General features: G+C 37.0%; 2 protein-coding genes across 2 annotated transcripts in view; one reads left to right on the top strand and one right to left on the bottom strand.

Moving 5' to 3' along the window:
- Positions 1 to 5,406, bottom strand: part of SLC25A12 (solute carrier family 25 member 12) — a 106,201-nt gene extending 100,795 nt beyond the window's left edge. The window contains exon 1 of the mRNA XM_045559544.1: positions 5,224 to 5,406. The gene's annotated coding sequence lies outside the window, so the exon portion shown is untranslated. The remainder of the gene's footprint in view (positions 1 to 5,223) is intronic.
- A 205-nt stretch (positions 5,407 to 5,611) lies between these two features.
- HAT1 (histone acetyltransferase 1) overlaps positions 5,612 to 22,324 on the top strand; it is a 50,336-nt gene continuing 33,623 nt past the window's right edge. The window contains exons 1-3 of the mRNA XM_045559542.1: positions 5,612 to 5,678; positions 8,532 to 8,636; positions 16,140 to 16,215. Of these exons, the coding sequence (XP_045415498.1) occupies positions 5,672 to 5,678; positions 8,532 to 8,636; positions 16,140 to 16,215 (188 nt within the window). The 5' untranslated portion in view covers positions 5,612 to 5,671. The remainder of the gene's footprint in view (positions 5,679 to 8,531; positions 8,637 to 16,139; positions 16,216 to 22,324) is intronic.

Below are 22,324 nucleotides of genomic sequence, written 5' to 3'. Positions count from 1 at the left end.
AATGTGGGGCTATTGCAGGGAACAGTAAAGGCCTATTCTTGTTAGTTGCGGGAAACCCAGGGAGAAGAGGAGGAATGATGTTATATACATTGTAGCAATTACCCATACCTCTCTCCTCAACTCCATAAATGTATTCCAATAGGACTCTGGATTTGGGGAAATGGTAGCTTACATTTAGTATCTGAATGTTTGGGTGCTTAATTGATTGAAGGGTAAAGAAGGAGGTAGAAAGAAGGAGGGTAAGCTCCTGATGGGGACTAGCTAGACTTTCTCAGCTTCGTAAAAAAGCTAGAATGTAATCTGAGTTAAAATTGTCTGGGGAAACCCAGGGCTACTGATGATCAGGACTTACGTACAAGAATACTCCTGTGTCCCAGAAAATCTTACCTTTAGAGATATTGTACCAGGGATACAATTTACTCTAGCAAAAGACAATCTCCTAGAAATTGTGTTGCTTACCCACTCTCAGCCAAAGCTATTCTCTGGTGACATCAGAGAACAATTTAATAAGAGGGAAAGGCCTGGTTACGCATATGTTGGTAGTAATGGGTTAAACATGGATGAGGTGCTTTTTAGTCCCTTTGATTTTAATCACATGCTCAAGGATGTTTTAAAGCAAGGCAACTTAGCAGTTTCCAATCCCAAGAACCATGAAGTACTTGAACAAAAGCGAAGGCTTAATTATTTGGAGGGGAAATTGCATTCTTGGTGATGCTGCTCAGTCATTTAACAAACATTTAATAGGTATCAATCATCAGACACAGTGACTTTCTCTGCAAAGTATTTCATGAAGGAAATTATCCCTTTCTACAGCAATAAAAGTGATAAAAAAGTAGAAAAACATAGAACCAATCTGAGAGACTTGGGCCATAATACTACCTCTATCAGTTATTTGCTGAGTTACCTCAAGCAAGAGTGTAGAATTAAGTCAGGGACCTTCAGGGGTGCATAGGTGATTTGCTGGGGCATAAAGTATTAAAATTGAGTATTCACAATTTTTTATTGTGTAAAAAACATTAAAAAGTTAACAATCATGATATTTAATATATGAATTAGCAGTAGTAAAAAATGTATTTATGAGGAGAGATGACCAAAAGTTTTTATGCATACATATGCCATGTAAAAGTATATGACAATGACTGGATTACCTGATTTTTAAAATCACTTTGCTCTAAAATTCCTGATTCTGTATTATTCAATATACCTTATAAAATTTAATTTTATAAAGATATAAAAAAGCAAACCTTTTATTCTTTAGATACATCCTAACCCTACCGACTCACCCTTATGCCTAATGAAGCAGGTTCTCTTTGTATTATATGGTGCCAGTTGGCATGACCCTCTATGGTCCCCAATCCCCAGACCTTGGCCCAGTACCAGTCCTTGGCCTATTAGGAAAGGGGCCGAGAATCACTGCCTGAGCTCTGCACCACCTTCCCCAGACCCTTGGTCTGTGGAAAAATTGTCTTCCATGAAACCAGCCCCTGGTGCCAAAAAGGTTGGGGACTGAAAGAAACTGGCAAAGAGATTTTCCGAAAGTCCTGTGTTGATGAGATTAACGACATTAAAATCTAGATCCCTTAGCAAAATTTTCAGAAAGAATCCCTTTAATTTTCATTAATTTGCACAGTGACTCGTTGGTTTAGCTTGTTGACAACTTTATATATTCCCTCAAAATTCTGATTTGTAAAAAGAATTAGAGAAAATACTACTATAAAACTAAATTTTATTTTATGATTCTTTTAAGGTTTATGAAGTAAACACTAAACAGCATTGTATAGCTGGTATGAAGCTTGTTGTTTTGTGTGTCCATATTATGGGAAGTTAAAAGTCTTGCTGTACGTAGTGATATAGGCAAACAGATTACAAAGCAGTTGACTGAAAACCAATCCATTCAAATGACAGATTTTATAACAATGTGAATATTCTTAACACTACTAAACTGTACACCTAAAAATTGTTAAGATAGTCAATTTTATGGTTTTTTAGCCATAATTTTAAAAAAGATATACTGACTGAAACAATACATCAGTTTAAAATGAATATTTCTAGTCATAATTGTCACTTTTTAGCCTTATTTCATTAATATTTGATTTTTTTTTTTTTTTTTTTAGAGGATGGGTCTCTCTGTTGCCCAGGCTGGTCTCAAACCACTGGGCTCAAAGCAATCCTCCTATTGAGCTTCCTGAAGAGCTAGCGCAGGCATGTGCCCACCACATCCAACTAACTTTGATAAAGTTTCTTCACCTTCCCCTCACCCTGAGCTCCTCTACATTAAGAAACAAAACAAAAGCAAAAAAATTTAAAACAGAAAAGTAATGGTCATTTTTTTGTTGGCTAAAACTGAAAAAAGAATATTTGAAATAGAATTTTAATCACAGAATGTGTAATATCACAGTTATCATTACATTGTTTACCCTAAGTAGACAAATACAGAATTAATGCCATTCTAATAGATTATAGTTTCCAAAACTAAGGCATACATCACTGGATGGTCATTTTGTAAAAAGGTATTAACAGTTACAGTGCTCTTCCCTTATTTTGGCCAATCTTTGCTTGCAAATAATGACAAAATGCAAAACTGGAAACGTTAATTTTCAACTAATTGTTCCTACTGTCAATTAAACAGCTTCCCTTTGATTCTGTGTACCATAATTTATACACTGTGGAAAAGAAGCTAAGAAGTTAGCAACCATGTGTAAAAACTTCCAAAAAGATGGGTGTTTCTAATTATGAAAAAAAACAGTACATCATTAAAAGAAGCACACAGTATTTTTAAAAAACTTCATTAATTCCCCTTTCCAAAAGGCAACTACAGTTAAACTTGTTAGGTATGCATTCAGATGTTCTCCATGTTTATACCAAAATATATTTTATATAAATGAAATAATATTACATTCTTGTGCAACTTATCTTTTAACCAATTATATAGGAGACATTTTTCTAAATCAGAACATAGTTACTCACCGCTTTTGATGAATGTTTAGGCTATTTCCAGCTTACCAGTAAAAATAATACTGCATTGAACATCTTTGTTTATATATCTTTGCATTCTTGTGCAAATAGTTTTGTAGTACAGAATATGCAAGTTGAAAATTTTGTTACATTTGTAAAAATTTTTTAAAATTGCTAAATTGCTTCTCAAAAAGTACTAGTTTATACACCTATGGGTAGAGTATTAAAGAATAGAATGTCCAAACTGTTGGTAATTTGTGTGTCTTTAGGTTATTCTTGTTACAGTATTTTTCAATATGAGCAAGTATATTTTTCTTTTCTTCCTTTTTGTATCCCATTTGGAAGTCATCGAGCTGGATAGGGGTTTCTGGATAATTGTTCTGGGAACTGAAACTCATAACCCTACCCTCATTAGCACTATGAGCTAAACAAATGAGTTAACTAACTGTTGTTAGTTATTTGTCTGTGGAGAGGTATATATTTTGAAATAAAGACTTATTAAGTACCTGCATTTTTCTTTTAGATCTTAGATTTCCTACATCTATTTTCTGATGATCATATTTTTTAAACCACATAAAACAACATCTCCTCTGGAGGTTTCAAGATAGGAAGGTAAGATTTACTAGTCCATGTGCATTTGAGCCTATACCAACATGTGATAGCTAGCTCATGTCTAGTAGTATAATATGGCTTTTTCTCTGGAGAAAATGCTGTTTCCAGACCTCCTATACTAGAATAAATGTTATCATAGTACTACTACCTTATACTTACATAGAATTTTAGAGTTTACAAAGTTCTTTCATAAATATTATTCTATTTGATTTTTACAACAATATAGTGTGGCGACTGGGAAGGTATTATTATGCCCACTTCATAGATGAAAAAAGATTGAAATGCCATGAAGTAGTAGAACTGAGACTAGTAGGGTATTAAACTTTCCATAAGACTATGCTGCCTCTTTCATATGTATCAGGACAGCATATTTCTTTTGTAGAAATTTTATTCCATGGTTGTAACAGTTTACCTTTAGAACAAGGTAAAATATAAATTAAAACAGGAAAAAATCCCTACAAAAAAAAGGGAATGCTTTTTTTTTTTTTTGGTAATTTTACTATTACCTTTCTGAAAGAAGTCATTGTCACTTTTTTATCTTTTAGGTAAACTGTACCTAAACATGTCTTCTGTGACATTTAAAAAAATGTGTGTGAACAGTTCTAAGATAAGGACAATTTAAAACTGTCCTCATTTCTGCAAGCAGATCACATTAAATGCTAGCCACACAATATATCAATAAGTTTCATAACATTTCTTCCCTGCAACTAACCATAACATAATGTCATAGGACTAATCATCTGTTTCAGATTTGCTAAAGACATAAATTCCTCCTGATTTCTTATAAGGATAATAATAACTGGTCAGCTAGTGACGGATCTATAGGTAAGGTGATTTTGAAAAGAAATGATGAATCTTGCCATTTTGAAAAAAAGATTGTCTTCCTTTTTTGATCCATAATATCATCAGTAGCATTGATCTCAGTTTTCTGTCTTAACATTATGACTGTAATTTCTTGTGTATCATTTGGTTTAAAGAAAAAGAATCTGGACATTCTCAGTAGCTTTTCTGATCTTTATTTTCAGGAAGGCTATCTCTATATAAACCTCTAACAAATAAATACTGGACTGAGTATCTGGTGAACTGGGCTCTGCATAAGCTGTATACTAAGAGGGTGAACTTGGGCAATTTATATTTTCTGGGCTTTGGTTTCCTCATCTCTAAAATGAGAGAGCATGTTAGTCCTAGACTTCATCCCAAATGTCCATTTTAGCTTTAGCATGCATCATTGTAAAACCTACGAACAAATACTTGTTGAGATAAGCTGATTCTAGTGTATAGACAACATTGTGGGAATATTTATAGATACTTAAATAGTGGTTTATCCTCTGGGAGAAACAGTTTCAACAGTTACTAAATACTAACAAGGCCTATGACCAAAATCAGGTAGAATCCTGTGATGTAATTCAAGCCACTGGGACTTGAGACATGCACGACTAAATCAAGCCACCTGAGGTATTATTAGGTCACGATTTTGGTGCACTAAATAGTTGCCTAGTAAGCTTAAGAGTGAAAGCAGAGTACCTAAATATCACATTATATACTGCTAAAAACATGAGAAAGGAAAAACAATGTTAAAATTCACGGCAAAAGTAGAAACAAATAAGGAAAATAAGTGAAAATTTCTCTCGCAACTGAAACTCAACCCTTACATACCTAGGTAAAGCTAGGACTCTGGTTTGGATCATTGTCCAGGCCAAGGGGAAAGTTTCCAACCAGTCTCCAAAACCTTTCGGGCAGCGAGGGTATGGAAAACAGCACTAAGGTGTTTGTAGCACTCAAAACAACCCCCACAGAAGCTCTGCTCCGGCCATCGAGAACGTCAAAACACAGGGTCCCATTTACGGCCTCCTACACTTCAGGCCCGCGAAGTGGCTGACGGCCCTGGCGGTGGCTAGGCAACGGTCCGCGCGTTCTTCGCGGCTTTAGCCCCGCCCCTCGGGGCCCTTCCGCCGCCGCGCGCCTCGACACTCCTCCCTTCATTGGCTAGCGTCTCGCTGGGGGTGGGCGGGGGAAAAATGTGTCAGACAGTGCAGTCACTTCCGGCCCGGGAGCGCGCGGGTTGATTCGTCCTTCCTCAGCCGCGGGTGCTCGCAGCTCGGAAATGGCGGGTAAGTTCCCGGGAAAAGTTTAGCAAGGGGAGGAGGCGGTCAGATCTGGGAAAGAACGCCGAGACTGTGGTGACAGTGCCCGCCTGGAACTTTCAGGCTTTAGCTTGGGTTCTAGAAGGCCTGCTTTGGACGGGAACTGCGGAACTCTCAGCCCAGCTGCCTGTCGGCCGCAGTCCGCGCCCCCGCCCCCAACTGCTCGGGGTTCTGTGCCTTCTCCGAGCAAATCGGCCCCAGCGGAGGGCCGAAGAGGCCGGGGGAAAGCGTCACGATTGGTCTTGTAAAGTGCCACATGCGTTGGGGCCTGTTTCTCTACCCGTTCCTTTTGCCCACTGCTGCTTCAGCTCTATGTCTGGTCCTGTTCCCGCCAGCTGATTTTAATGCTCAGATCCTCCTCCTCTTCCAGGTTTCCGTCCCCCTTCCACTACAGTAAACTTCTGAGCTGGAGCATTGCTGCTTTGCCCTGCTCTAGGGCTCCGAGTTGGATCTTGACCGAACTTCATAATTGTCTCCTTAATCTCACACACTTTAGCATTCCTAGGATCGTATTTAGATGTCCTTTGAGAAAGACGTTGTTCCTGCACTCCTCCTTCATCTAAACTTCTCTTTTGAAGTAGCACTACTATAATACAATTCTCTTGTGTCCATTATACTCTGCTCTCTCCTTATTGAGTCCCTGCAATTTACATTTAATAACTTATAATTGCTATTACTTTGTATGTGTATTAAGGCTCTTGTGGTGTAAGTATATTCTTTTTAACCATTACACATCTTTTGAAGTGATGGAGTGTTTCTATTTTATCATCTTTTCACAGGGCCTTCGTAGTGCACTCATTATACGTTAAACATTCAATTTTTATGGATATGTTGCATAGACAAGCTCTTGCTAGAGTTCTGCAGATGTTTAAGGAAGGGCTGTTCTACCAGATAGAGAATATAGGATCTTGGAGTACACTGCTGCCACAAAAGAGGAGGAACATATGTACTGTATAGTGTGTACATATCTAAGAATTACATCTAAATGCAAATCTCAGCTCCAGCACTTAGTAATTGGGTGCCCTTCACCTAAACCTCTTTCTAAGCCCGAGTTTTTGACTATGAAATGGGGTCGATAGAGTACCTACTTATAAAATTGTGGGAAATATCCTAATATATGATTTAACATGTTAAATTTTGTTGCTTAGGTTATACATAAATTCCTCAAAGTGGGTTCCCTAATCTCAATTTTATAGATTAGGGTCAAAGAGGTAAAATAATCTGCTCTAGTCCACAGAGCTAGTATGTAATGGTGAATTTGAATCCAGGAATTATGACTTCAAGCTATTAATCTACACTACTTCAAGTCTTTATCATTTTCTGTGTATGTGTGTTTTAACCACTTTTTGAAGTTTATAGCATTGTCGTTGTACTCCTTTCCTTTCTATTCATGACTTTTTTTGCCCTGAATTTTTACTAATTTTTTTTTTTTTTTTAAACAGAGTTTCTCTCTGTCATCCTAGCTAGAGTACAGTGGCATCATCATAGTTCACTGCAACCTCAAACTCCTGGGCTCAAGTGATCCTTCTTCCTCAGCCTCCTGAGTAGCTGGGACTACAGGCTCTTGCCTCCATACCTCACTAATTTTTCTATTTTTTGTAGAGATGGGGTCTCACTCTTGCTCAGCCTGGTCTAGAACTCCTGACCTCAAGCAATCCTCCTGCCTCAGCCTTCCAAAGTGCTAGGATTACAGGCATGAACCACTGTGCCTGGCCGAATTTTATGTTCATTTTGTCAGGAGATTTATTGTTATCTTTTCCTGAAAGTTTTCTTGATAATGATTTCTCACAGTGTTAAATATTTGTCATATATATTGTTGGGCAGCCACTTTGTAGTAAAACCATTTGGTCATTCCAGTAGCCTACAATTTACGACTTTACGCACACATGGTAAAAAAAATTTTGTTTAATACAGTGGAAAGATTTTTTTTCTTCCTACCCCTGTCCCCATTCCTCCTTTCTTACCCTAGGGGTAACCATGTTTACCAGATATTTGTGTATTCTTCTTGAAGTAATCCATGCAATATCAGTTTTTTATCTGAAGCACTCTGGGTAGAATTTTTCCAGTATTAAAAATTAAATGCTATCATAATTATCAAAGGACATTCTCACTTTGCTTTTCATATCTGATAATGAAACAGTGGCATTCTTTGGCATTATATTTCTTTTTAGAAAGACTACTTGAGTATAAATCCTAGAAAGTAATCAGTATCAGTATTAAATGTTCAGAAATGTCAGTAATCTGTCATGTTCATTTTCAGGCTTATTTATGTAAAGCATGCCTAGTTCATAAGCCTCTGTCTCAAAAGTGATTTCTTTTTCTCTTTTGTAATGAGGCATTCATATTCAGTACATTTATGTAGGAGGATGTGGAGAATGACCTGTATATTTATAAACTACTAGCATGTTTTAAATTTTATCTTTATCCCACTTCTGATAGCCCTATTTGAGGCCCGGCACAGTTGTTCACGCCTGTAATCCTAGCACTCTGGGAGGCTGAGGCAGGAGGATCACTTGAGCTCAGGAATTCGAGACCAGCCTGAGCAAGAGTGAGACGCTGTCTCTACCAAAAATAGAAAAAAATAGCCAATTGTGGTGGCAGGCACCTGTAGCCCAGCTACTTGGGAGGCTGAGGCAGGAGGATCACTTGAGCCCAGGAGTTTGAGGTTGCTATGAGGTAGGCACACCATGGCACTCTAGCCTGGGCAGCAGAGTGAGTCTCTGTCTCCAAAAAAAAAAAACAAAAACAAAAAAACCCTATTTGTAGCTCTCACTATTTAAATCACTTATAACTAAACCTTTTAAAAACCTTTTTTCTTAGGATTTGGTGCTATGGAAAAATTTTTGGTAGAATATAAGAGTGCAGTGGAGAAGAAACTGGCAGAATACAAATGTAACACCAATACAGCAATTGAACTAAAATTAGGTATGTATGTCATTTCTAAGTGATATTATGAATGTACTATGTGTGTGTATATAATCTTCCTTTTTAAATTTGAAGTTGAGTTTTAGGTAAGAACAGTTGTTTATGTAAATGTATAGTTAAAATTCTGCATTTGTTGAACACATTCACATTTTATTCAGTCTTGATTTATGTCATTGAGTGAGTGGCAGAGTTTGATCCCTAGTTGGTCGAATCTGTGGATGTGGAACCTGCATATATGGGGAAGGGTGATCATATTTCATTTTCTTGCCTTATTGCACTGGCTAGGACCTCTATTATAATGTGAAATGGAAATGGTAGAGTAGATATTCTTGCCTTATTCCCAGTTTAAGTAGGAAAATGTTGAGCTTTTCATTATGAAGTATGATGTTAGCTGCAGGTTTTTCACATGTGCCCTTTATTGGGTTGAGGAAGTTTCCTTCTATCCCTAGTTTGGTAAGAGTTTTTGTCATGAATAAGTATTGCTTTCTGACTAATGTTTTTTCTTTATCTATTGAGATCATATGATTTTTCTCCTTTAATTCTGGTAATGCAGTAAATAACATTGGTGGGTTTTTAAGTATTAAATTAGTGGTGCATGCCAGTGTATTATCCTTTTCCTGCCTTGCTGGATTTTGCTTCGTAATATTATAAGAATCTTTGTTCATGAGAGGTGGTAGTTTCTTTTCTTAAAACATTTTACTAGTCTTATAAGTTAGGTACTGTTTCTTCTTTATTTTTTGGAAGAGTTTATATAAGATACAGAATTTGCTGGTGAAGCTTTATATGCCTTGAGTTTCCTTTGTTGGAAGGTTTTTAACGACAAATCTAATGAATAGATTTAATACTGTTCTGACTTTCTGTTTTTTCTCATCAATTTTGGTTGTTTTTGTTTTTTAAGGAATTTCTCTGTTTTATTTAACTTTCTTGGCAGAAAGTTGTTCATAATCCTTTCTTACCATTTTAATGACTATAGAATCTATTTTCCCCTCTTGAGGATATCGATCATTTGCAATATTGGTAATTTGTGTTTTTCTTGTTTTTTCTTGATAAGTTTGCCAAAAAGTTTATCAGTCTTTTTGATCTTTTCAGTAATTGCTTTTCTCTATTTCTGTTTCTTGCTCTCAATCTTTATAAATTCCTTTTTTCTTCTTTTGGTTAATTTGCTCTTTTTAAAAATCTCCCTTCTTATGGCTGGGCGTGGTGGTTCACACCTGTAAGCCTTGCACTCTGGGAGGCCAAGGTGGGAGGATCACTTGAGCTCAGGAGTTTGAGACCAGCCTGAGCAAGAGTGAGACCCTGTCTCTACTAAAAAAAATAGAAAGAAATTAGCTGGACAACTAAAAAATATATATATAAAAAATTAGCTGGGCATGGTGGTGCATGCCTGTAGTCCCAGCTACTCGGGAGGCTGAGGCAGTAGGATTGCTTGAGCCCAGGAGTTTGAGGTTGCTGTGAGCTAGGCTGACACCATGGCACTGTAGCCCGGGCAACAGAATGACACTCTGTCTCAAAAAAAAAAAAAATAAATAAATAAATAAAATCTCCCTTCTTAAAGTAGACATCTATATAATTGATTTAAACTTTCCTTTTCTAATTCTAGCATTGTTATAAATTTATCTCTGTAAATACTGATTTAGTTGCATCCCACCAGTTTTGTCGTGTTCTTATAATTGCTAAATTTAAAGTATTTTAACATTTCCCTTGTGATTTTTTTTTTTTCTTTCACCCATGGGTTATGTAAAAAACGTATTGCTTAATTTCCAAATATTTGGGGTTTTTCTAGCTGTCTTATTGTTACTGATTTCTAATTTAATTCCATCGAGGTCAGACAACATATTCTAATTATTTTAATCCTTTAAAATTTATTGAGACTTATTTTATAGCCAAGCATATATGGTCTGTTTTGGTCAGTGTCTTAGGTGCATTGAAAAATAATTTATATTATGCAGTTTTATAAGTGTTCTAAAATGTCAATTGGCTTAATAGTATTGTTCAAGTCTTCTATATTTTTACTGATTTTGTATCTACTTATTTTATCAATTAGAACTATTGAGAGAGGACTGTTGAAATCTCCAACTGTTAATTGTGGATTTGTCTGTATGTCTTCAGTTGACAATTTTTGCTTGATGTATTTACACCTCCAATACTAGATGCATACAGATTTAGTCTATATGTCTTTTTGATGAATTGACCTTACTTATTATAAAATATTCCTTCTTTATCTCCGGTAATAAAGATATCTTTTTATCTCTGTCCCCTCTTTAATCTTCATCTTACCTCATATTGAATGCTACTTTGCCAGATATTAATGTAATAACGAGAAATGTTTAGACATGGGAGAAATTAACAGCATATTTATATCCTGTCATCTAGGTGGGTGGGAGGAGTAAGTGGACTTGAGAACTTTGTTATGATTGTCAGATAGCACTAGGAGCCCACTTCAAGTTAATACTCATGAATATAAAATGAGGTCAGCCACATCTAGATGGAAGGGTACAGCAAAGAGTGGGCATATAGTCAGATTTAACTGGAGTTGGGGTTTTACTAGGTTGCCATGACAAAGATTAGGGCAAAAGCATTGAGGATGTTTACGAGGGAGTGATAATATTCATGGGTCATGGAATTCTACACTGCAAAGAGAGGAAAGTGAGGATATGAAGTAGAGGAGGGACAGTGAAATTGTGTTTGAATCAATTCATTGTGAGTCTTGAGGGGGGTTGAAGAATTGTTAGAATTGCGGTATCAGAGGGAAGGAAGTAGGAAGATAAGAGGTGATGGTAAGATTATATGGTGTTTGGAACAGAGATTAAGGGGATGTAATTGTCAATGATGATAAATAAGGGCTGGGGCGTGTCGTGGGAATAAGTGGCTAAAGAACAGTAAAGACAAGATTCTTAGAGGAGGAATCAAAGTATTGAGAGGCTGGGTGGAAAGATTACTTTCCATTAATTTTGAAGTCATCAAGATTTAAGTCAGATGTAATGTTTGAAAGTATGGCAGGAGCTAAATTCTTCAAAGAATGAGGGAGAGATTCAGAACATGAGTTCAAAGCTGTTTGTTCTTCACATGTGGAGAAAGAGACATTATTCTCAAACAAGCAATGAGGAGCAAGGAGGATATACATTGTTCTGGCAGTACGAAGGGATGAAAGAGAAAGCAACCACTACCTGAGAGGGCTGTAAAGAGAAGTAGTGTCTGCGGAGGAGAACCATGTGTGTCTGTGAACTGTTTGAGCAAGAAGATACAGGAAGAGGTTGAGGATATGGAGAATTTTGGTAATGATTGATCTGTAAGTTTTACAGTGGTCACAGGAGTTGGGAACAGTGGGATTAGATCAGTAGTTCTACATTACTGTATGAGGATGAGAATCCTCATATGGTAATTTAGGAATTTGAGGTTTACAGAAATAAAGAATATTATGGTATTTTTATTTTTATTTTATTTTATTTTTTAGGCAGAGTCTTTTTCTGTTGCCCAGGGTACAGTGCTGTGGTGTCAGCCTAGCTCACAGCAACCTCAAACTCCTGGGCTCAAGTGATCCTCCTGCCTCAGCCTCCCAAGTAGCTGGGACTACAGGCATGTACCACTATGCCCAGCTAATTTTTCCTATTTTTAGTAGAGACAGGGTCTTACTCTTGCTCAGGCTGGTCTCAAACTCCTGACCTCAAGTGATCCTCCCACCTCAGGCTCCCAGAGTGCTAGGATTACAGTCATGAGCCACCATGCCCAGCATTAATTATAGTTTCTTCATGGAATATAATTAAACATATGTTTCAATTTAGCATGGTCAGGAAAAGATGTATTGGCCAAAACACTACAATTTCAGTTATGGCTATGACCCATTTATATCTGCATTATGAGCACCTGTTAACAGGTCATGCATATTTTAAATGCTGTATTTATTAAACTTTAAAAACTGATTAAATTTGGTGATTTCTTGATTTTTGCTTTTGGGTAATAAGACTTGTAGATTATATCTTCCTTCATGCATCTTGTCTCTCCAAAAACTACTGAAGTGATTCTGAGAACTAGGAAGTAAAGGAATTATAGATAGAGTAGAAAAAAACAGGACATATATTCAAAAGGAAGTTTCATTGCAGGCCCTATGTTCTATGTAGCAATAAGGTGCCATTTAGTATTGTAGGCCCTGAGCTTATGTTTTTCTACAAAAATGCAAGGGACATAGGTTTTCCAGGAAAGAAAATTTTTAGTGCTTATTTTAAATTCAGTTTTTTATGTTGTATGTTTTTCTGACTATTGGAGTAATACCTTATTTTGTAGGAAATTTGGAAAGTACAAAAGAGTATATGAAATAAAAATCATAATTCATCACTCAAAATAACTTCTGTGTTACAATTTGGGAATAATTCCTTCTAGTATTATTTATTATGTATTCATTTATGTTATTTCTCTTTTATAAAATTGAAGTTGCACTGTCATGTTCCATCCACTTAACTATACATCGTGAATACTTTCCTACGTCTGTCATCATGCACATGTGGCCTCAAGGCCGTAGGTTCCCTGCCCCTTTGCTTACTTGCTTTATTGCCATAACTGCATTCTAAAGACTTGAAAATATTTAATGTTTCAAATATCCAGGAGAGAGTTCACATTTTGATCATGTTGTCATGTACATGTATATTTGTCAGATTGATCCAGCCTTAAACCCACTACTTACCAACTTTTAGTTCCTATTTCCTGTGGACCAAATTCCATGGGAAAATATTAAAACCACACTGTTTTGGATGACAGGCATTGGAAGAAGGCCAATCTGAATTATAGAGATAATTATCATAACTAGGCTTATGACACTTTTCTTGTTCATTACTTATCTTTTTCTCTGTCCATGTCTCTTTACCCATCACTGCCAAAGTGCTATATAACATTGCTGGGCACAGCGGCTCACAAATTTAATTCTAGCACTCTGGGAGGCCAAGGAGGAGCACTTGAGGTCAGGAGTTCAAGACCAGCCTGAGCAAGAGTGAGACCCTGTCTCTGCCAAAAATAGAAAAAATTAGCCAGGTGTGGTGGCATATGCCTGTAGTCCCAGCTACTTGGGAGGCTGAGGTAGGAGGATCACTTGAGCCCAGGAGTTTGAGATTGCAGTGAACTATGATGACGCCACTGCTCTCTACCCAGGGTGACAGAGCTATCTCAAAAAAAATAAAAAAAGGTGCCATATATTACGTATATACATACATACATATTATATTAGAAGCAGTAGTTTGAAATTAATTTTTCAGAATTTCTGGAGATTTTTAAACATTTCAAACATTAGAGATGGAATAGTTGGGAATTTTTAGGGTAGTGAGTCTACATATATTGCACTATTTCATTTTTTTAACTATGAAATATTACAGACAGACAAAAAATATAGAGCAGACTAATGAATATCTGTGATCCCACCATCATTCTGCTTTTTCAAATCTTAGCATTTGGCTATATTTGCCCAGGCATTCTTTTTTTTCTTTAAATTTTTATTATGAAAATTTTCAAACACATGGAAAAATCAAGAAAACAGAACAATACTCATCTATATATTCAACACTTAGATTCAAGAGTTAACATTTTGCCTTATTTGCTTTAGTGTGTATGTATTTTTGCTGAATTATTTGAAAGGACATATCTAAACATCATGGCACTTCTCTTGTTGCACATTGCCTAATATGTAAACATTCATATATATATATATATATATATAACCATAATGCTATTACACCTAAGAAAATTAATGGTAGATTTTCAATATCATGTAATTTTCTGGTTTCCCTGGTTGCTCTCAAAACTCTTGAATAGCTTTAAAAAATTTAAATCAGGATTCAATCAAGGATCATGCACTGCATTTGGTTGTAATTTTTCTTTAATCTCTTTTAATCCAGAACAGTTCCCCACATGCAACTTTTCCCCCATACTATTGGTTTATTTGGAAGAGTAAAGTCATTGCACAGAATTATTAGACAAATTTATATTCTGCATTTGTCTATTTCCTTTTTTTGGTGTTATTTAATTTGTTCTTCTATTCTCTGTATTTCCTATAAGTTAGAAGGTAAAAAGCTTGATTAGATTTAGGATAAATGTTTTTTAGTGAGAAAGCTTCATAGGTGATGCTATATACTTCATATTGCATTGAATCAGGAGGCCCGTAATGTTGGTCTGTCCCACAGTGAGTGATGCTAAGTTAGATCACTTGCAAATGTAGTGACTACCAGATCTCTACAGTGAAAAGATACCATTCCTTAGGTAGTACTTTGGCACCCAGTGAATGACTTGTTCCATAAGGACAGTGTTAGAAAATTTTCATCTACAAGTCATCTTTTCATTTTTCAGTTGCTTAAGGATTTTTTGATAAATAAAGGTTTTCTTCATAAGATAAATTGTATCAGGAAAATGTCCAACATATCAGTATTCACAACAAATACAAATAAAAATAAAAATAACAAAAAGATACCCATTTCTATCTTAGATTGGTAGAAATTTAAGTTGAGGGTACAGAGTATCCTCAAGGATGTAGGAAACAAAGGAGTCTACATAGCTGCTGATGGATATATAAGGTATTAAAATATTTTTAGAGGGCACTTCAGCAGTATTTATAAAAATATTTCAATACTCTTACCTTATTTTTCCATTGCCAGGAATTTTCGCCATGTATATACTTATAAAAGGTACAACAAGATGTCTATACGGATGTTACTGCAGTGTTTTTTTGTTTGTTTGTTTTTTTGAGACAGAGTCTCGCTCTGTTTCCTGGGCTGGAGTGCAGTGGTGTCATCATACCTCACTGCAACCTAAAACTGGGCTCAAGTTATCCTCCTCCCTCAGCCTCTCCAGTAGCTGGGACTACTGGTGCATGCTACCATGCCCAGCTAATTTAAAAATTTTTTTTGTAGTGATGGGGTCTTGCTATTGCCCAGGCTAGTCTTGATATCCTGGCCTCAAGTGATCCTCCCACCTCAGCCTTCCAAAGTGCTAGGATTGCAGGTGTGAGCCACTGTGCCTGACCGTTGTAGTGTTATTTTTAATAGCAAAAAAAAACAAAAAAACAAACTACTGAGAACAACATAAATGTCACCTAGCAGTCAGAAAGAATGATGTGATGATATGGGCTTTGTGAAACTCAGGTTATTTTTGTTCTTAGAGTGTTTCCTATGGCATTCTGTTTTCTTTTCTTAGATGCTGTAGTTTTTCCTTTCTCAAAGTGTCTTATTTTTCCGTTTATTCTTTGCACTGTATATAAACATACAGAAAAATAAAAACTAAATCAGGTGCCTCTGTTATGCCTAGTCTTCTAAATCTTAGAATAAGTAAGATTTTGATGCTGAAGCACTGAGGAATATTCTGATTTTCATTGTTCACTTGTCTCATGAGAATCCAGTATAAATCTTGTAATAGAGAAATGGCATTTTAAGTAAGAAAAATGTTGGTTGTATCCTAGTTATAGTGAAACTCTTGAAATGGAAATACCAGTCACCTTTAATATCTCTATTTTTTTATTCCTTTAAACAGTTCGTTTTCCTGAAGATCTTGAGAATGACATTAGAACTTTCTTTCCTGAATATACCCATCAACTCTTTGGGGATGAGTAAGTATAAGTAACTTAGTAAAATAAAGTGTTTGCGAAATTAATGTGGCCCTTTTTTTAGATCTAGAATCAGATTTTCTTTTCTTTTCTGTTATTTTTTATGTAGTTTATCTTACAATATATATTAGAATGGTATTTTTGACACTGTGCTGTCCATGCATTATTTCCTTTAATTCTTACAACAGTATTAGTAATGATAATATTATTTGCTATTTTGTACAGTGGTGGAATTGGGTAATTGCCTAAGGACATATGAATGGCTGGAATTCAGATTCAGGGAATCTGACTCCAGAGCCTGTACTTATAACTACTACTTTTTTCTTCCTACCACTTTGCTGTAGTACTTTTAGTGTAGCATATACTCCCATAAAGCTAGAAAGCTCAAGTTGTTATTCTATGATTAAATAGTTAAGAGAAATTTATTTTTAGAAGCAACTTTAAAGATAGATTCAGCACAATTGTTTAATTTCCTATACCGTCACTACATTATTAGTCAATTATCATTTTCTTTTTTTTTAAACTTTTGATTTTGAAAAATATTTCAAATTTTCAGAAAGTTGCAAGAATAGTACAGTGAACTGTCTATTGTTTACCTGGATTCACCACTTAACATTAAGCCACATTTGCTTTAATCATTCTCTCTTCTTATAAAGATGTATTAGTAATTTGTTGTTGAACCGTTTGAGAGTAGGCTGTAGATTTATCTTGATTCCTTACCCTAAATTCTTCAGTATTTATCTTCTAAAAACAAAGGCAATAACCGTGGTAGAATTATCAAAACTCAGGAAGTTTAACATTGAGACAGTATTATTTTTCAATATATAGTCCATGTTTCAGATTTTGCCAATTGATTCCCAATAATTCTTTTATAGCAATTTTTCCCCATCCTGGATCCAATCCAGAATCATATTGCATGTAGCTGTCATATCTTTTCATTCTCTTTTAATATAAAACAGCTCTTCAGCCTTTCTTTGTTTTTCATGACAGACATATTTTGTAGAGTATAGGCTAGTTTTATAGAACCCTCAGTTTGGATTAGAGTTTGATTAGTTTCTTCATGATTAAATTCAGATAATGCATATATTTGCAGTGCCACTATAGTAGTGGTATTGTGTCCTGATCAGTGTATCACATCAAGAAGTCCATGATGCCAATTTGTCCCATTGTTGGTTAAGCTCACTTAAGTCACTTTGTTTAGAGGAGTCTGCCAGGTTTCTCCACTATAAAGTTAACATTTTTCCCTTTGTAAATCTATGGGAGATACTCTGAGACCGAAAATATCCTATTTTCCATCAAACTTTTACCCTTTAGCATTCATTAATGATTCTTGCCTGAATCAGTATTTTACTATGATGATTGCAAAGTGGTGATTTTGTAACTCTATCATACTCTCTACATTTATTAGTTAGCATTGTACTATAAGAAGAGGTTATCTTCTTCCCCTTATTTATTTCTTTGTTTATATCAGAATAGACTCAGGGATCCTATTTTTAATTCAGTGGGTCATAAACTTACTGCTACTAATTTTGATGCTCAAATTATCTCAGATTTGGCAAGTGGTTACCCTTTCAAACACTTTTAAGTCTTTGATATATCCTCATCATTTGAGAGATTCTTTACTTTCTGGTACAATAAGATAGTCTAGATTCATCTTATACTTTGCCTACTAGTTCTGTAGTAAACCAGCCTCCCAGGAACTCTGGTTTGTTGTAGTAGGAAGGGATATTTAGATACTGGACATGTAAAATATTTCCCTTCATGGCTTTCCCCCCCTCCAATGCATTGTTTTAACATCATTGATGTATTTATTTCATGTGTTTTTAAATTGAAAAATTTCTCTTCATGGAACAAATTTCCTGAGAATTTCTCATTATTAATGTATTAGGTTAAGCATTTTATATGCTTTTAAATATTAATAATTATGTTTTATTATATAGAGATACATGCAAAAATTTTAGCCTTCCATATTTTCAACAAGTTTTATTTTATCATTAAAAATAAGAATATTTTCTTTGTTTCTTTTTTCTTTTTTTTTTTTTTTGAGACAGAGTCTTGCTCTGTTGCCCAGGCTAGAGTGCTATGGCATCCATCATAGCTCACTGCAACCTCAAACTCCTGGCAGGCAGTCCTCCCATCTCGGCCTCCCAAAGTGCTAGGGTTACAGGTGTGAACCACCATGCCTGGCCCGAGAATGTTTCTCTTTGGATTTCTATCTTTAAGGGGAGATTTATTTTATTCTCCACTTTTTACTACTTTTAAAAATCTCTTTCTGTGGCAATATCTCAGTGCAGCAGTCCGCCTTTTGGCACCAAGGACTGGTTTCATGGAAGACAATTTTTCCACGGACTGCGGGTGGAAGGGATGGTTTCAGAATGACTCAAGCAAATTATATTTATTGTGCACTTTATTTCTATCATTACACTGTAATATTAATATATAATGATACAACTCACCATAATGCAGAGTCAGTGGGAGCCCTGAGCTTGTTTCCCTGCAACTAGATGGGTCCATCTGGGGGTGATGAGAGACAGTGGCACCAAGGTGTGTTGCTTATGTCCAGTCTACTCCGTAATCTTGTTTTGGTCACTGCCGAACACCCTGCTTCACAAAGACAGGATGGAAATAGAAGCAGGCTTTTTGGTGTTTTCGTAGCTATCTCAAGATATTCTGCCTTGACTTTAATCCAGAACAGATGGAGATTTGAAGTTGTCTCAAACATACTTTTTTAAGGTCACTGTCATTTGTGATCTCAAGCTGTTGATCCTCTTCTAGCACAAAGTCGATTCACCTGGCTTATTCACAAATGGGTCGCAGATCCATTCCTTCCCAGTTTGGGGGTCTTTCGTGGTTGGGAAGTAATGCTCAAACTCTTTTGAAAGCTGAGATAGGTGATCACACACCAGCTTAGAGAAAGAAGGCCCTGGCTCAGTTTCTTTCAAAATCTCTGCTAGTGTTTGAAACATGTCAGAAATCCCAATGTTTACTCATCGCCCCCATAATTCCAGTTTGGCTTTGAATGCAGGCACTTTATCTGCCAACTTGAACACAGTTGTCATTCTCCCCTGGAGTGACAGCTTGAGTTCGTTGAGCAGGTTGAATATGTCACACAAGTAAGCAAATTTTGTGACCCATTCTGTGTCACTGAAATGTGCTGCCAGTAGTGTTGTTTTTCTAAAAGAAGTCTCTAGAGTGGCTCTCAAAACTCACAAACTCTGGCCAGTGATCTACCTTTAGAAAGCCATCTCACTTCTATGTATAAGAGAAGACATGTGTGCTCTGTGTCCATTTCTTCACAGAGCTGCGTGAACAGACGTGAGTTAAGGGCATGTACTTTAATGTTGTTAATTTTAATCACACCCTGCAAAACGTTCTTAAGTTCAGGTGACATTTTTTTGCTAACCAGCATTTCTCTGTGGATAACACAGTGTGTAGACTCACATTCAGAAATGACCTCCTTCACCATAAAGCCATCCAGTCATAGCAGCCGCTCTGTCCATGCATATACTGACACAAAATGACCAATTCAATTTTCCTGATATATAATCACTTGAAGACTTGAATAGTTCTGCAGCTGTGGTGTTGGTTCGCAACAAAAGTGCACATACCATATCCTCATGCACATCCTCCTGAAAAATACATCATACGAAAAACAAGCATCGTTGCCTTTTTGTCAACATTAGTAGTCTTGTCAACCTGGATTGCATACCATGGTGATTCATTAATCCTCTCTGACAATTGTGCCTCAGTATACTCTGCTATTTCATCAGTTCATCTAGTTTCGGTGCTAGCCAAAAGAGGAACACGTGCCAGCTTTTGAACTGCAGTCTCTTCTAAAAGTTCACGGCAAGTGTCCTTAGCAGCAGGCAGGATCAACTCTTTACCAATAGTAAAGGGCTTCTTAGCTTTAGTAATGCAGTTAGCCACTAAGAATGATGCTCTCATTGCAGACACATTTGATGAATTGGTGGCCTACAATAATTGCTTTTGTTCTCATGTTCACATTTTTTTCTTTTGAAAAACTCCAAAGGCTTGTCTTTTAATACAGGATGCTTGGTTGCCATGTGACGAAGCAGTTTTGAAGGTTTCATGGCTTCATTGGATAGATGGTCGCCACATATTTTACAAAGTGGGTTTGGAGAATGTGAATCACCTGTTGCAATGAACCTGTAATTTTTTTTTTTTTTTTTTTTGAGACAGAGTCTCGCTCTGTTGCCTGGGCTAGAGTGCTGTGGTGTCAGCCTAGCTCACAGCAACCTCAAACACCCGGGCTCAAGCAATCCTCCTGCCTCAGCCTCCCGAGTAGCTAGGACTACAAGCATGTGCCACCATGCCCAGCTAATTTTTTCTCTATATATTTTTAGTTGTCCAGATAATTTCTTTCTATTTTTTGTAGAGATGGGGTCTTGCTCTTGCTCAGGCTGGTCTCAAACTCCTGACCTTGAGCGATCCTCCCGCCTCGGCCTCCCAGAGTGCTAGGATTACAGGCGTGAGCCACCGCGCCTGGCCATGAAGCTGTAATTTAAGTAGAACTCTTGGTATTTTCTTTTAAATGTAGCTTTCATTTTGTTGGCAGTCTTAGAGTCCTTCTGCTATCTCATCATTGGGTCTTTCCCTGTTTTCAAAGAAGCTCTCCAGAGACGTTTGTTTTTTTCACTCATTTTTGCTACGGTTGGCATGTGGGCTTACCAAAACTGTGACTGAGACAAGTGGGCAGTGCGGGAAAGAGATATGGACAGAAGCGATAAATAAAATAATGGGTGGGCTATGTGAGGTCTAAAATAAGTGTCAGATTCTGTCTTAAAGCCTGCCACCAGATGCAGCTTAATTGTCACTTGCCACTCACTGATAGCTTTTTAGTATGAGCCTGCAAGTAATTGATTTATTATGCAGCTTAATTGTCACTTGCCACTCACTGATAGCTTTTTAGTATGAGCCTGCAAGTAATTGATTTATTATGGTCTCTGTGCAGTCAAACTTCTCTGCTAATGATAATCTGTATTTGCAGCCACTCCCTGGTGCTAGCATCACCTTCACAGCTCCATCTCAGATCATCAGGCATTAGATTCTCATAAGGAGCACGCAACCTAGATCCCTCATACACACGGTGTACACAGTAGGGTTTGTGCTGCTATGAGAATCTACTGCCACCTCTGATCTGACAGGAGGCGGAGCTCAGGCAGTGATGTGAGTGATGGGGAGCAGCTGTAAATCCAGATGAAGCTTCGCCTGCTTGCCTGCCGCTCACCTCCTACTGTGCGGCCTAGTTCCTAACAGGCCACGGACTGGTACTGGCCCGCAGCCCGGGGATTAGGGACCATACAGTCTTAGTGGATAAGATCTAATTTTACAAATACTGCTTCTTAATGGCATTTTGCACATTTACCTGTCTGTTTTGCATGATATCATTGAAAGTGGTGTGCTTATATACCACTCTTCTGAGGTAGGCAGATGACATGACAGTAACATATTTGTGATATCCCTCTATCTTGTGACCCAAGTATGATATTAGTCTTCATCCTAGTATCATTGCCACTCCTGTCTTCTTCACATAACTTTCAGAGTCCCTGGAATGGACAGTGCTCACATTTTATTTTGATAGCATAGATAAAAATCTGGAAATGACACTGCTTTTTTTTTTTTTTTTGAGACAGTCTCACTTTGTTGCCTGGGCTAGAGTGAGTGCCGTGGCGTCAGCCTAGCTCACAGCAACCTCAAACTCCTGGGCTTAAGTGATCTTACTGCCTCAGCCTCCCAAGTAGCTGGGACTACAGGCATGCGCCACCATGCCCGGCTACTTTTTTCTATATATATTTTTAGTTGTCCAGATAATTTCTTTCTATTTTTAGTAGAGACGGGGTCTCGCTCAGGCTGGTCTCAAACTCCTCACCTCGAGCGATCCACCCGCCTCGGCCTCCCAGAGGGCTAGGATTACAGGCGTGAGCCACCACGCCCGGCCGACACTGCTTCTTTCAAGCACTCTTCTTTCAGAATTCACTTTTATTTTCTTTTTTGAAACAGGGTCTCGCTGTGTTGCCCAGGCTAGTGTGCAGTTGCATCATCATAGTTCACTGCAACCTCAGGCTCCTAGGCTCAAGCCATCATCCTGCTT

This window comes from Lemur catta, chromosome 8 (assembly GCF_020740605.2).
Source record: "Lemur catta isolate mLemCat1 chromosome 8, mLemCat1.pri, whole genome shotgun sequence".
NCBI classification, from domain to species: domain Eukaryota; kingdom Metazoa; phylum Chordata; class Mammalia; order Primates; family Lemuridae; genus Lemur; species Lemur catta.
Note: the sequence above shows the minus strand (reverse complement) of the source record. Positions and strands in the feature narration are given on the sequence as shown.